General features: G+C 37.6%; 1 protein-coding gene across 1 annotated transcript in view; it reads right to left on the bottom strand.

Annotated features, from left to right (window-relative positions):
• Positions 1–781: 781 nt before the first annotated feature.
• Positions 782–16,150, bottom strand: part of COL3A1 (collagen type III alpha 1 chain) — a 41,076-nt gene continuing 25,707 nt past the window's right edge. Inside the window, exons 28-51 of the mRNA XM_029934266.1 lie at positions 15,792–15,845; positions 15,449–15,493; positions 14,764–14,862; positions 14,569–14,676; positions 14,256–14,309; positions 12,704–12,757; positions 12,569–12,622; positions 11,813–11,866; positions 11,122–11,229; positions 10,633–10,686; positions 10,282–10,335; positions 9,942–10,103; positions 9,717–9,824; positions 8,638–8,745; positions 7,441–7,494; positions 7,238–7,345; positions 6,766–6,819; positions 6,289–6,396; positions 5,937–5,990; positions 5,734–5,841; positions 4,604–4,904; positions 3,373–3,560; positions 2,646–2,888; positions 782–1,895 (exon numbers count right to left, since the gene is read on the bottom strand). Coding sequence (XP_029790126.1) covers positions 1,749–1,895; positions 2,646–2,888; positions 3,373–3,560; positions 4,604–4,904; positions 5,734–5,841; positions 5,937–5,990; positions 6,289–6,396; positions 6,766–6,819; positions 7,238–7,345; positions 7,441–7,494; positions 8,638–8,745; positions 9,717–9,824; positions 9,942–10,103; positions 10,282–10,335; positions 10,633–10,686; positions 11,122–11,229; positions 11,813–11,866; positions 12,569–12,622; positions 12,704–12,757; positions 14,256–14,309; positions 14,569–14,676; positions 14,764–14,862; positions 15,449–15,493; positions 15,792–15,845 — 2,481 coding nt within the window. The 3' untranslated portion in view covers positions 782–1,748. The remainder of the gene's footprint in view (positions 1,896–2,645; positions 2,889–3,372; positions 3,561–4,603; positions 4,905–5,733; positions 5,842–5,936; positions 5,991–6,288; positions 6,397–6,765; positions 6,820–7,237; positions 7,346–7,440; positions 7,495–8,637; positions 8,746–9,716; positions 9,825–9,941; positions 10,104–10,281; positions 10,336–10,632; positions 10,687–11,121; positions 11,230–11,812; positions 11,867–12,568; positions 12,623–12,703; positions 12,758–14,255; positions 14,310–14,568; positions 14,677–14,763; positions 14,863–15,448; positions 15,494–15,791; positions 15,846–16,150) is intronic.

The following is a 16,150-nucleotide window of genomic DNA, read 5'->3' on the forward strand; positions in this document are numbered from 1 at the left end:
CTTAAAATAAATAAATAAACATTAAAAAATTTTTTTACAGGCTCCTGGTGGCTCAGTTGGTCAACTGTTTGACTTTAGCTCAGGTCATGATATCACAATTTGTGGGTTTGAGCCCTGCGTCAGGCTTTGTGCTGACAACGTGGAGCCTGGAGCCTGCCTCCGATTCTGTGTCTCCCTTCTTGCTCTCTGCCACTCCCCAGCTCATGCTCTCTCAAAAATAAATAAACATTAAAAAATTTTTTAAATAAGTAATCACATAGAGTAAGCAAATGCAAACTACAAAGTCAAAAGTGCAAACTATACTTATAGTAGCCAAAAGAATTTGACGGTAGAAAAGGGCCTGACTCAAGAGGGCAGTGAGGCAGGGTGCAGTGGTGATAGAAAAGCCTCAACTTGTAATTATTCTTAATGTTAATGTCTGTTTTCGCAGACCCTGCTTACTTCCAGTAAATTACCAGCATCCTCCTCCTTGATTACTCCCACTTTGGGGACCACCGAATTTAAAATGTTATTATTTCCAGGGATTGACTCAAATAGAATGTCCTGTTTTCAATATGCCCCATGAGTTTCACTAAATCTGATGTAAAAGTATGCGAGATTCTCCACTGAGCATTCTCTCTCTTCTGTACAGAGATTAATATCTCATATTCCTGAGGTTGTTGCATTGTGAAGCTAGGGAGTTAGAATTCAGTATGCTTCTTTCAAGTATGCTTGAAGAAGTTGATATGCTCTAGGGTTCGTGAGTGTACACATGTAGCTATGAAAGTGACAAAAACAGGAGTGTTTTTTATGATGATATTTTATTATGGGCATCTGTAAGAAAAAAAGATCAACAACCACATACAAGCTTACAAAGTTAAATTTCAACACATTCTGTGTTATTGTGACAACAGCAGCCTCATTTGTTTCTTGTTGTTGTTGACTTTTACAGGATCAAAGGACAGAGTCCTCTGAAGTGACATGCCAATAAATCTTTTTGACAGGAGACATGTACAGATGGTGTGCATTTATGTTTTGAAGGTAAGGCAACAATTCTGACCTAGAGTTCTTAAAGTGAAAGTACATTAGCACCATAATATGTGTCTTTAAAGCCTTCCCAAATATCAGTAATCTTGATCATTTCAGCAATGACAAGAAAAGAGAAAAGCACCTTTACAAACAGTAGATATCCAAGATTCAAATAATTGTAAATTTTAAAATATTTCCTTAAATTCTTGTACCATACTTTTTTTTTGCCAATGTTTTGGGAAGTGAATGAGTGAAATTCCTAAGTTTTGCTAATTTAAATAATTTTTCTCACCTTTTTAGACTTCTAAAATTCAACTGTATTTCTGACCAGGTTGAGGTAGTTGAAACAGGGAAGTCTTTCCTAATTTCATGTTTGACTATTTCAGAAAGAAAGGTTATCTTTTAATGGTAAGCCTAGTCATTGCTCTGCAAATGGGCTAGGATTCAAAGAATATAACACAGTGTTATTTTAAGAGTGTTGAAGTTTATTTATTATAGCACCATTGAGACATTTTGAAATTGGAATTGGTAAAAAAATAGAACAAAAAGCTTTTGAACTGTATTTGGTGTAAGAGCAAAAAAAAAAAGTATCCTTTTTTGCCAAATTATACTTTTTCCAAAACTTTTGGAAATAAATAACTGGAATTGAGTTGATCACTTGTACTGGTTGACAAGGTTAGAATGAGAGGAACACATATGGAGTGTGAAATTTTTTGCTGGGGTTTCAGATAGAGTTTGGTTTATAAAAAGCAAACGGGGCCAATGTCCACACCAAATTCTTGATCAGGACCACCAATATCGTAGGGCGCAATATCTATAATAGGTAATCTCACGGCCTTGCGTGTTCGATATTCGAAGACTGTTTTGCCCCATTCCCCAGTGTGTTTCTGTAAAAAAGAGCAAAACAATGTAAGTGATCATGACATTACAATTACCTAAATACTTCCTCTGACTAACCAAGTTTAAAACAATAGTTTGCTCTAAAGGAATTGCCAACTTGCCATGTTCTCTTTCATGCATATGAGACCTGTTCCATTTTAAAGCTATAATCGTCCCAGATAATAAACCATATTGTTCATCAAAAACTTTATACAGCTTCAAACTAAACCCAGCAGAGAGATCACTATTGGCCAGAGCATTCTCAGGAGGCCTGGGTCTGTCTGGTCACTGCTACCAGGTATATGGTAGGTTTACTAAGAAGTGGATGGGTCTCTTATAATGGAATTTGTAATATTAGAAATGTCATCTCCCTTTGTTCATAAATGATAATAACAAAGAATAGATTTAAAGTTAACCTTGAAAATTGAAAAGAAAGCAGAGATTTTAGATTGAGTCCATATGATGGCTATTATGCAGAATATATAGTAACCATCCAGATTATGTGATAAAGTTTATATTATGGATTTAAATTTCACTTGCTTTCATTTCAACTGGTTTCACCCAGAGGTTGGGAAGATATATTTTTTGTGTAATATTGAATATTCCCTGCAATGAATAAGTAGATTCTGTGTAATGCACATCAAATGCCATCCTTTGTTCACCCTCATTATTTTCCTTTCTACTTTTCAAAATAGCACGATTAAACTAGAAATGTTGAGATCATTGTGACCCTTGCTTATAAAAATGTTATTACTTACAGTGCAACCATCCTCCAGAACTGTGTATGTGAATTTGCTATTCCCTTCAGCCTTGAATTCACCTTCGTTGGACCCCATCAGCCTCAGGGCTTTCTTTACATTTCCACTGGCCTGATCCATGTATGCAATGCTATTCTTGCAGTGATAAGTGATGTTCTGGGAGGCCCGGCTGGAGAGAAGTCGGAGGAATGCCAGCTGGACATCGAGGACATCTTCAGGAAGTTCGCGATTGCCGTAGCCAAACTGTGGAAGGGGACAGATAGAACTGCTTGAGTATCTTAGTTGTACTGTATGTCCTAAGGGACTCATGCAGTGTGTATATATATATATGGTCATTATATATATATATATATATATATATATTCATGCAGTATATATATGGTCATTATAATGTAGGTTATTAGGATATTTCATGTATGAATATTTTATATATTATATATATTTTATATATTATATGTATGGGGTTTTTTGCACGTATAACATAGAATGCTAGAGTAAAAAAGGTGTTAAGAATGGAAAACAAGGTGCTTGCATACAAGAATAATTCAATCTAACCTGGCTTTGGGACAGAAGTTATAAAAGTTATAAAATTAGTCACCTGAGCACATAAAATCATTTGGGCTTTTCTATTTATTAACTTCTTAGCTTTGTGATAAACAGTTGGATGGAACCAGAAAAGTCAGGTAAGTGGGAATGATTTAGTTTAAAACAATATATCCTTTCTTACCTGAAGACCACCATCCATGGATTCTCCAAACCAAACATGTTTCTTCTCAGCACCAGAATCTATCCACCAGTTCTTACGTGGAACACTCGAAGGACTGGCATGGATGCATGTTTCCCCAGTATCCATATTACAGAATACTTTAATAGCATCCAACTTGCAGCCTTGGTTAGGATCAACCCAATATTCTCCTGAACAGTCACACACACAAAAGAATGGGAATTGGTTATAAAATCCAGTAATGAAGTTTGGGTGAGAATGATTTTGTTTGTTTACCTGGTAAGGCATGCAAAATGTTACTTGCTAATGTATTTGTATTTTATAGTACAACATAATACATAAAATTTTGGATTGAAATTCTTGAGGTAAAAAGAGTTAGTTTGTTAATTAGAAAGCATGGAAGTAAAATATAGCATCTTGATATTGAACAATAATGACATACTAAGCCAAGACATTTTGATTGGTATTTTATATTTATTAAAATCGCTTCCTCTTTTTTTAAGATGATTATCTATTTAATGTGGATTTACTAAATAATGTAAGCTTTTTGTCTAATCTAGATCTATGCCAGTCGATTTAACTCAAAGTTCCTATGACTGATGGTTATTCTCTATTTTAAGTAATTTTCAGAAATGACTCCTAACAAAGGCAATGTTCCGTTGTCAAGATACTTGAAGGCCTGAAATAATCTTTGCATTTCAAAAAGAATTATCCTGATATATGCAAAACATTACATTATTATAGTATTGGATTTTATTTAAGTCTAGGATTTTTCATTTGCTTCTTAATATAAACAATCTAGTAATTAAGTTTACTTAAAAATTAATTGCATTAAATAAATATTGCTAAAGTTAAACTGTAAATGATGTCTGTTATAAAATTATATAAATTTTATCCTGAAAACACCATGATATGTGTTGCTTTATCACTCAAAGAATTTTGGAATGATATGTAGAAACATACCAAACTATGCTTTATATTAAAATTTCTGCAAAAAACTGTCTTTAAATTTTCCTACATTTGGAATATTTTGAAGGTATTTATGTAACAGTTAAAGTACACCTGCAATTTATATTTTCTTAAAATACAAGCAGTTTCAATTCAACTAACATTCTTTAAGTACTGTTTTGGCTATAAAATTTTTTCTATTCTCAGTGGAGATTTTCTTTTCCCCAAATTCTAATATCTTTCTCTGGGGTCCTGTTGCTGCGAGTGTGAAGGCTCCCCAACATACCACTCGGGAGTTCAGGATGGCAGAACTTCAGGTCTCGGCAGTTCCGGGCAGGGTGTTTACGGGACCCATCGGGACTAATGAGGTTTTCTATCTGTCCATTGACTGATTTGAGTGAGGTCATAATCTCCTCGGTGTTGATTTTGAAATCCATTGGTTCATCTCCATAATATGGGGCAAATCCACCAGCTTTTTCAGCTCCAGCACCAGCAAAGGCAGCAACCCCGCCACCACCACCACAGCATGGGCCAGGGGCACCAGGAGGCCCAGGAGGACCTGGCTGTCCTGGGTGGCCTGGGGAGCCCTAGGATGGGGAAGAGCAGGCATCACTAAGGTGTACTTAGTCTTTGCAGAAATACGTTGCTAGGTCAATAAAATTCATTAAAACAGTAATGTTATATCATCATAAGTACATTAAGAAAGGTTTATTTGAGTTGTTTTATAATCAAATGATAACCAATTTATAATAAATTTAATTTGTTACCGTGAACTGTATTGTGCTCCCCTGTATATGAATCAGTGGAGTTAGAGCACAAACTACATGTTTCCTTCTGAATAAATGATGTAAACAGTTCTAATTCTGACATAACAGAGGGACTATGATCAGAAACCTAGATTCTGAACCCAAGTTTCTCATTAACTTTGTGTCTTTGGGCTGATCACTTACTTGTGTTTCAATGACCACATGTGTAACTTGGGGGGATAATGGTTTCATTCCATTGATGTCAAAGATGTGGGACAGGCAGACAGCAGGAGTGATGGTATCAGCAGCAAAACAGGAGTGAGACGTATCGCATGCTTGCAAAGTATTAGGATTATCATACTTGTGAGATCTCTAGTGTGGGATCAACCTTGGCAGAGTTCATTTGGATAATTGGGCTTTTGCCTTTATTCTGATATAACTTCTCTCTGTTCAAACTGTAAAAAGGATTGTTTTCTTTTGTGGTTATAGTATGCCGGAGAAAGTCTTAATGTGGTAGAGAATGCCTTACAGTCATTGCTCTTTTCTAAATTAAGTTGGATGCTTACATTGTGTTTAACTCACTGTCTCAGTTTTTAAATCTTGCAAAGTGTTTCTGAAAATATGAAGACTGTAGGAAATTAAATATACATATTTGTAAGTGAGGTCTTACCTCAGATCCTCTTTCACCTCTGTTACCTCGAGGCCCTGGTGGTCCAATGGGACCTGGATGTCCACTTGTTCCGTCTTTGCCGGGGGGCCCGCTGGGTCCAACAGGTCCCTAAAAATGTCATGATATCACAATGCTAGAGTATCTTTCTCCTGTGATAACATTTAAAAAATACCGATCTTCCAATATCATTCTGTGGCACTTACTCTGGGGCCTGCAGGGCCTGGACTACCAATTGCACCTTGGTGACCAGCAGGACCCTGCAAGGAAGAGAAGGGTGAGCGTGAATGAGGACTTTTGAAAGATTTATGAAACTGTACATTCAAGATCAAATCAAGAAACAATGGGGATCATGATGGAATACGATTTCCTGTTCCCTTAATCTCCCCATTGTCTCACGCCAACCACTATTTCAAATAAATCCTGAATCCCTTTCTCACCTCTGTTGGCATATTCTTTTAAAGGTGAGCATTTTTCTACTTTGGGTCTTTATGATTTGCCTATCTCATCAGTTAACACACACCGAAGGGGATTTTCTACCAAAAGGGATGCACTTACTGGAGCACCTGGGGGGCCTGGGTTACCAGGGAATCCTCGATGGCCTTTGATGCCATTAGAGCCACGTTCACCTGTTTCACCTTTGTCACCACGTGGGCCTTGGGGACCCTTTACAAAGACATTTCAAATTAAAGTCATAAATACATATACATATTGGTAAAAACAGAATTTATAGCCATTAAGTCCATTTGATGACATTCTATTAGCTACAAATCCCATCGATACTGCATACATGCAACACTAAAGATTGTTCTTGTCATTTTGAATTTTGGATGGATAATGGCATAAAACCCCAGTGTCTCATATATAAACCCTTTGCCCCAAGAAAATTTTGGATCCTCAACAGCTTTCTGTATCATCAAAGGAAAGTTAAAATTCTATTCCATAGTGGTATCTTTTGCCATCTCCTTTCTCCCCAAACAGGCCAGTAAATAGAACATGTCTTATCTGGTGGAATGAGTTAAAAAAACAACTCACAGGAGCACCTCGGGAGCCAGCAGGACCTGGAGCCCCAGCAGGACCAGCAGGGCCCTGAAATAAAAACAAACACACAGGGAATTGTTTATTGATTGATCTGGTTTGTTTTCTTTAAAAGTGAATCGTTTCACGGTGATGGAAGAATACCATCACACTAGCACTGCAAGTTAGTGCTATTTTCTCCTACAAAGATCCTTCCCTGTGTATACCTTCACCAAGAGGTCTAAACAGGAAAGCCAAGAAAGGCTTGTTAATTCAGCCTTGCATTTATCCAGTGAATATGCAAGTGGTCTGGTTAATGCTGCTTTGAGTTTACTAATGAATTCCTCAGAAACTTATCAGACACCCTATTACCACAGCTACCTAAGGAACAACTAGCATAAAAACTAAAACAAATGATAGTAGGTCATTTGGTTGGCAGATCTGGAAGAAAAGAGGTAAACAAGGAAAGAGAGTGCTCATTAGAACTCACGGTTTCTCCTCTGTCACCGTTCTTTCCAGCAGGACCGACGGGACCAGGAGGGCCTGGATGACCAGGGGCACCAGGAGCACCAGGAGAGCCGTTTTCTCCACGGTCACCCTGAGGACAAATTCATAGATCCAAAAGAAACATGATCAGTAGTTATTGTTTTAAGTACATAAACCCGGATTACCTGGATTATGGGCTTATTATACCTTGCCACCAGGAGCTCCATCTCGGCCTGGCAGACCATCTGATCCTGGGTTTCCCTAATTTAATAAAAAAAAGGAGAAAAGAAATCAAACTTTAGAACCATTCAAGGACTATGCAAGCCATGTATTCTCAATGGTAGCAATAGCATCCAAAGAGCATAAAAACTGGTTCTTAGAGGGGTGTCTGGGTGGCTCAGTCAGTTCAGTGGCCTGCTTCAGCTCAGGTCATGATTTCAAGGTCCGTGAGTTCAAGACCCATGTCAGGCTCTGTGCTGACAGCTCAGAGCCTGGAGCCTGCTTCAGATTCTGTGTCTCCCTCTCTCTCTGCCCCTCCCACACTCGTGCTCTGTCTCTCAAAACTGAATAAACGTTAAAAAAAAATTGAAAAAAATACCTGGTTCTTAGGACTGAAAAATCTTAGATAATACAATGGCTGTGACCCTTCGAAGGGTCACAACATGTAAATAGATAAGCAGTATACCTGTGGTACTAAAATTTCACATATGAAATGGGAAGAGTGATTAGGGGGAAAATGTCTAAAAGGAATCCCTAGGGAAGAGATAGTAGAGAAAAGCTTGAGAAACTGGTGCACCTGGGCAGCTCTGTTGGTTAAATGTCTGACTCTTGATTTCAGCTCAGGTCATGATCTCATGGTAGTGAGTTTGAGCCCTGCATCAGGCTCTGTGCTGACAAGTGCAAAGCTTGCTTGGGATTCTCTCTATCACCTTCTCTCTCTGTCCCTCCCCATTGACGTTTCTCTCTCTCTCTCGCTCTCGCTCTCTTTCTCTCAAAATAAATAAACAAAAAATTTTTTAAAGCTTGAGAAATAGTATTATAAGCTGATAATGAAAATCCACAATTTAAGAAAAACCTTAATCACGGACAACATGCAGCATGTTTTCATACAGGAGGGATGCTGTAAATTGGGGTCTCCCCCTCCCCACCTTGTTTCTCTATATAGCTAGCATTCATATGCTTATCCATTAATGATCATTTGTCAGGCAAATATTAATGAACATGAGCATTTAAGATTATTCTAAATTGTAATAGAAAGGATATATGTTATTAAGTAAAGAAGGAGAACTCTGGCATTTGGCAATATTTACACTCTTAGACATTAAGGGACAACTTAAACTTTGCTTAAATAAATTACCAAATACTATCTGGATAGTTGGATGTTTTCTGAGAACTAGTACTTACATCCCTTCCAGGTTCACCAGCTGTACCCGCTAGACCAGGAAGACCCTGGGGTCCAGGAGGACCACGTTCTCCATTGTGACCACTAGGTCCTGGCTTCCCACTTTCACCCTGGGCACAAAGAAAATCAAAGACATTTTATTTTCTTATTTAATCTTAAGTGATCAATTAATATAATGTTATGAAATGTCCTTATTTTTCAAGGAAAGACTATGTTTTATTAAAATTCTATTGAATTTTTTCTAAAACTATCTCCACCACTAAGGAAAAGCCACGGGGAAGCAAGTTTCTTATATTTTCCACCTTGCCCAGTGACTCTGGATACCAAACAGCTGAGTAATTACATGTTTATATTATTCAGAATACATTCTAATATGAGATGTATAAGTAGACATAACCATTGTAGGAAACAAAAAATGATTAACCATCATGAAATTATAGGTTTATAATGACCATCAGAATTAGGTTATTTTGGATATTTGGTTCTATATAAAGAATATACACTTATCAGTATGTTCCTACAAATTGAGTCCACTTAAATGTTGTATCTTAACTTCATTACAATATTATTACAATATTATGTGACATTTTATTTAAGAAGGTACTCAAAGTGTCAAAATGTGAGCCCTAATAATACAGAATTATATTATCCTATTTGCTAAATGGATATTTAAGATGCTAAGCACTAGGATGGGACAGTAATGTTAATGAAAGAAAATTAAGAGTGCAAAATAAACTGAGTTGATGGAAAATTGGTATTAATTAAAGGCTTTCATAGATCTATAAACTATTTCCCTCTTCAAAACTGACAGTCAACAAACTAAAGAATGCTCACAAATCTCCTAGTAGAGGTATTTAAGATGGCAAGATATTTTCTGTGGTATCAATTCATTTGTGTTTATGTTCAAGGCTGTCCTATGATGTGTGCTGCTTTTGTGTTCTGCAGCTTCTTCATAATACGAAAATATCAAGAATTTGCATCGATTACAGGAAAATTTGTTCATTACCTACTTGTTATGGTTAAGTGATCTCCAAAGGTGGTCACAGGAAACAAGAGTCCAGTGAGAGCTGGCCACACTCACCTTGGGGCCCGGCGGGCCTGGGTTCCCCCTGAGACCTGGTATGCCTGGTGGTCCTGCAAGACCCCTCGCTCCCGTGATCCCAGCAAGTCCAAGTGGGCCTGGAGCTCCCTGTGGAACAAATAATAAAGCCTCAGTTCTTCTTTATATGCCCATGTTTTCCTCTACTGAATTTATAATTACAAATTAAACAGCACTGTCAATCAATAAAGCAAGGAAACCACTCACCGGGGGTCCCTGGGGGCCAGGAGATCCCTTCTCACCAGGCTGGCCGGCATCACCTTTAGGTCCAGACACTCCAGGGCTGCCAGGAGCACCACTGCTGCCAGGTGGACCAGGGGGCCCGTCCTTGCCTGCAACACCGCTGGGGCCTGGGGGGCCTGGGTTTCCCTACAAAGAAATTTTTGAAATTATCTTATAATAAAAAAGTGAATTTGTCTTCCTTCTTTTACTAACATTTTATATGAGATTTAATACAAAGAAAAGTAGCAAAGAGTAGGTTTCTCATTCTAGGCATATATGAATGTTCTTGGTGGAATAAAGAAAAAATGCTTTAAGAAATGCTTACATTATTACCAGGAGGACCAGGAAGACCACGACCACCAGGGAAACCAGCAGCACCCTGTGAAATGAGAATATGCTTTTGAATTTCAGAAGTTAAGCAGAATGACTAACAAACTGCTATAAACAAATATCAAATGTGAGAAATGTGCTAGGTTCTGCATTCTATCCTGGAATCACTTCTGGTTTGTTTTATCCTCTTGGAATTTACCTATAACATACACGATTAAGGGGTTAAAGGTTTTATACTTTCTATAGGGATCCAGTGTTTTCAAAGTAGTGTTTACATAGATTGATATTAATTCACACTTTTCAATAATAGTTGAGTGAATACTAGTTTAAGAGAATCAATACTTACGGGACCACCGGGACTGCCACGTTCACCTTTGACACCTTGGGGACCAGGGGGACCCTATATGAAATGAAGGTAGAAATGGTTTATCAGAATATCACCAAAATCACAATTTGAGAGAAGCATCAAATCTTTGAAAACCAGTAACTCTACTTATAATGATAATCATTTTGTGATGCAAACCCATATCAAATCATTATGTTGTTCACCTTAAACTTGTACAATGCTATTTGTCAATTATATCTTAATAAAACTGGGGGAAAAGCTACAACAGACCTATAAGTGAACAAGCAAACAAAAATCAACAAAACGGTAACCACTACGTGGTTAAAGCAACCTGATTGAGACTACGGGAGCCAAGCTACGAATTCCGAACTATATTCCGAGGAAGACTATAAGCTTGCCACCATGAAAATCTCCCTCAGTATGAAGTATTAGACTATCCAGAAACGAGACTGCTCTCTGGTCAAAAGCTTACTGAAGGAGATTACTCACAGCGGGCCCGGGACCTCCGGCGGGTCCTGCAACTCCAGGGGGGCCTCCTTCACCTTTCTCACCAGGAGCACCTCTTTCTCCTTTAGCACCGGGCTCACCATTCTGTCCCTACATTCAGAAATGACAAACACCTGTGAGCTGACGCCCTTCACAATACACATGGCCTATCATACTCTTTCTACAGAAAACAGAATTCTTCAGGTGGTGAGATGTTGAAACAAAATCGGAAGAGAAGGTTTTATGAAGACATGGCAAAAGAAAGTCAATCAAAACACTTTCATGGTAAAAGAAAAGTTGAGAAAATGCTAAAACGTGTGTTATTTGTCCTAAGAGAGAAAGTCTTTCCAAGGATTATGCTTTGTAAATAAGCACCAGTGGATTCATTTGAGAAAGATGAGGTTTAGAGCAAATTTTAAGTAGTATTATTTATAATGGAATAACTTTTAAAATTCTCAGAGTGTTTTAAAATGTAGGGTATCTCATGAGCCTCCTTAATGAGGCATAAAAGCAGGGAAGGTATTTTTATCTCCATCTTTTAAAGAGTCTGAATGAAGTGAAAAACAAAAAGCGGTGGGTAAAATAACCCTATAGGGAAGGGCCAGCTGAGGCTTGACTGGAATCCAGATTCAAACATGTATTTACAGCAAGGGAGTGACTGTGGGCTGTGTGACACCTGTGGGTTCATACTTACAGGAGCACCAGGGAAGCCAGCGGGTCCTGGAGGTCCATGTTCACCTCTCTCGCCCTGAAGTGAAGAACATTCTCATTGGTCAGAGTGAAGACATCTTTCCAAAGGGACAATGATATATCACCCTCTGTATCATCTTATCTTCCCTCTAAGTAGAAAGTATGCCAAGCTAACTGACATGGTTCGACTTCTGAAGACTTTCCCATTTCTCAACAATATTAAGAATGGACAACACCAGAACCTTGGATTCTTTCTGCCTCTGATGGTTCTATTATTTACAAGAAAAGTAATAGAGAATTTTGAAGTATAATCACATAACTTCTAAACAATGGAAGAAGTATTTAAAAATGTAGTAAAAGAGTTAATTGACCCATCAATTAATTAATTAACACCATTGACTATATATCTGTCCTGAGTTGCGAACCCTGAAGGTTGAGAATTTTAGATCTAGAAGGTGCCTCAGGCAAAGATCCTATAGGTCTGAGAAATACTTATTTACAAATGTGTATTGTGCACTTTTTTATATTTTTTTCCAGAATTATTTAGGAGAGAAGGTGTGATTTAAAATGGTCTCTTGTGAATTTTAGATTTAAAGACTTTGGCTTTTTTTTTTTTTTGGATGCTGTAGGATTCCTAAGAAAATGGTATCCCACCATTGAGAGTCAGGGCCCTGGGGCACAATTGCCAAAGAAGTAAATGCACGGAGCTGCTGTCTGCGTGGGGTTAACAAGCACATTGAAGATGTTTTTTAACACTTACAGGGCCACCACGAGGACCAGCTATACCGGGAAGTCCAGGGGCGCCACCTTCACCCTGAAAAAAAGAGGAAAAATATATCATCCTGCATCTAAAAAGCCAAGGGCATTTTTGTTTCTAAGGAGTATTAAGTGTTACCTTATCTCCAGGCTGACCAGCTGGGCCAGGGGGACCAATGGGACCAGTAGGACCCTGGGTAAAATAGAAAGACATTTTTAATTTCAAAGATAAAAAAGTATCTTTTTCCCTAATAATCAAACGGAGAATATAGACATAACATTCATCTATTGAACTAGGTAATAGGACTTCTTTTATGACTCCAATGATATGTTTCACTTAGAGTGTGACTACTGCAGAGCTTAATGAATATAAGAGTCTCTGGAGATGCCTCTAGACCATAAGATTCAGTGACAATTCATTGATTCATTTTTCTCTCTGCTGCAGAAGATAAATGATGTGCTGTCAGATCTTACAGTAATCTCTTTTTAAAAATTAAGGTACATTGCCTTGTCTAACTGCTTGATAATCCAAAATATTTAATTTAACTACTCAGAGTATAAATATACATACTGAAGTTTCCAGATTGACATTTTCAAATATTAAAGTTTTACCTATGTTACATAAATGAGATATTAGGTTTTTTAAATTGGTTTATGGCTTACCCATCGAGTCTGTCAAATGTGAAATTTTTATGAATTTCTTTAAGGCAACTACAGTAAATGTAACATCTATGTAATGACTTGTGCTTATTTACTGCAGTCATATCTAGAAGGTGTTTGCTAATATAAATAGAATTGATGCTAATTTTTTTCATTTTATTTGTTTTTAACCATTATTTTTAAGTAGTTATAGATTCCCAGGAAGTTGCAAGAGTTTCCAGGAAAATCCTGTGCACCTTTCTCTCAGCATTGGTCAATGTTAACATCTTACACAGCTATCATACAATATCAAAACCAGGAAACTGACATTGGTCTGACCTATAGAGCTTGTTCAGGTGTCAGCAATTATCTACGCACTCACTTGTGAGGGTGGGTGTGCATACGCTCTATGGAACTATAGGAAGTGCAGCCTTGCTACCACCATAACCAAGACACTCAAACATACCATCGCCTCAAGACTCCCTCGCATCACCTTTTAGTTACACCCATCTTCCTCTCCCCTATTCTTAACTGCTGGAAATCACTAATTATGTTATTTCACAAGTGTTACATGGATGGAGTCAGGCAGCATGTATTCTTTTGAGGTTGACTTTTTCCACTCACCATGGTGTCCTTGAGGTCTGTATAAGTTGTTGCACAGATGACTAGCTCATCCTTTTTACTGCTAAGTAGTATTCCAGGGTATGACTATGCCACAGAATTATACTTTTTATAAAATCAAAAACTTTCTTCGTGAGCAGTATTGATTGTATTGGATTTTAGTGACTCATCCTGGCTTTAGTTTGTCAGTAACCTTTATCATACTTTTGAGATTATTTTATTCTCAGGTCACTATTGAGCTATCAGGTAATGATTGATATAAATCAGGAATTTTAATAGTCAAGTCCTTTGGGCCTTCTTAATGGCCAGAAAATGGCAAAATATAGACTAAGTTATCATGATCAGGTTTTAGAGCAAATAGAAGTTGAGGGGAGGAATTATTCCACGTCATGTACAGATACATCCTGTTTTTCCCCCCTGCAAATACTCACCCTTGGACCATCTTTCCCTGGAGCACCATCAGCTCCTGAACCGCCTGGTTCACCCTGTCAAATAAAAGCCAATGTCATCTGATTAGAAGCATCCTCAATGAAAATCTGCCAAGAGAAAGAGCAACCCTTAAGGTCTGCTGTGATGCAGAGTAGGTTTTCTGATTAATAGTTGACCTAGCAATACATCTCTCATTTCATTTACTCTTAAAATGATAACATTAGTTTTGAAAATAAGTCACTTTACAGCAATGTTTCTTTCCTTTAAATTATGAAGTCTGTTTTATGACATAATTAATGGCAGATAAGTTAGTACCTTGTCACCCTTGGGGCCGGGGGCTCCAGGACCTCCTCTCTCTCCAGGCATCCCTTGCAGACCAGGAGTACCAGCAGCGCCAGGTGGCCCAGGGGCACCGGCAGGCCCCTGAAATTAAAGGAGAAATAGTAAACTGCAAGAAGGAGACTGGGTGCATTTTGTGAAATCTAGGTAAACTGAACGATGTGGAGTTACCTTTCCTCCTTCAGGACCAGGGGGGCCAGTTCCACCTCTCGGTCCAGCAGGCCCTAGGGCTCCAGGGGGCCCACGCTCACCAGGGGCCCCGGAATCACCCTGTGGGCAAAAAAAGGAATAGCTCTGTTAGAAAGCCCAATGCTAAAAACAAAACAAAAACACCCTAAATTGCACTATTCTGATGCACACTACTAGTTTTTTAATTTATATTTTTGAACAATTTGGAAATTTTTATAGTTATCAAAAAGACATTTGATCAACTGAATGAGAAATGGAAACCAAAAATGAGTCCATATAAACGAGGTAGCTTTGAATCCTGTTCTGATGAACTTGCTCTGAAAACGTTCTTATTGTTATTATTTTATTCACAAAGGCAAATGCTTAAAGTTTTTCTACCAAAACAGTTTTCCTATGCAGAATCAATGCACTGGAAAGATTTTTTTCTTTTGCAATTTCTTAGTTTCTTCTGTAGTATTTATTCATGTCAGAAAATTTGATTTTCCAGATGAAGCAAATCTAATATACTGGAAATGCTTTGAGTTACCCTGAATGTATTCACCAAACATTTGCAATGTTGTGCTTCTAAAAAAAAAAAAGCCATTTGGTTTGATATACTAAAAATGAATCACTAATCAATTGCTCTGTCACAGGCTGAAGAAATTAGAAAATAAATTGAAATATTTACCTTGCCTCCCGGAATTCCAGGTGAACCAGCTTCACCCTTTGGACCCTAGAAGATTGGCATCATATGATTAGGCCTATATCAGAATGCACGTTACATGAATACAGGCAAAATACACATTTGTCCTGTTTGCATTTTGTACAATTCGTTAAATTTCATGTACTCTTTCTTTTATTTTACAGTAAAATTGAAACTTTCCATGGGATCGCCATGATTAAATAATTTTTCTTTGTTTTTTTAATGAATACTTAAAGACTAAATGTTAAGACTCAGAAACCATGGCATGGCATGATTATGATTTATGCTTTTGGTTTCTGAGTTTTGGAAAAAAAGGCATGCGACTTACTGGTTCACCAGGTTTTCCATTTTCTCCTGGAGGCCCACCAGTTCCAGGTAAGCCCTATGAAGGATCAAATTTGCATTGTGTCATCATGTCAAGCACTGCTTACAGAAAAGCTTCGCAAATGTATGCTTCTGCAAGGCATTCACAATGGTCTCGGCAGTCTTTTTTTTTTGTGTGTGTGGTAACTTTATTTATTTATTTATTTATTTAGAATATAACACTGTTTTTTTAACATATGCAATTATTTTCCATCATTTACAGTACAGTAGTTACAATGACACTCCAAATGGATAAGCAAAGTAAAAAAAATCATAACCCCAACTTCTATTTCATGTAATTAGACTTATACAGAAATTAGAAGG

This window comes from Suricata suricatta, chromosome 3, assembly GCF_006229205.1.
Source record: "Suricata suricatta isolate VVHF042 chromosome 3, meerkat_22Aug2017_6uvM2_HiC, whole genome shotgun sequence".
Lineage (NCBI taxonomy): Eukaryota > Metazoa > Chordata > Mammalia > Carnivora > Herpestidae > Suricata > Suricata suricatta.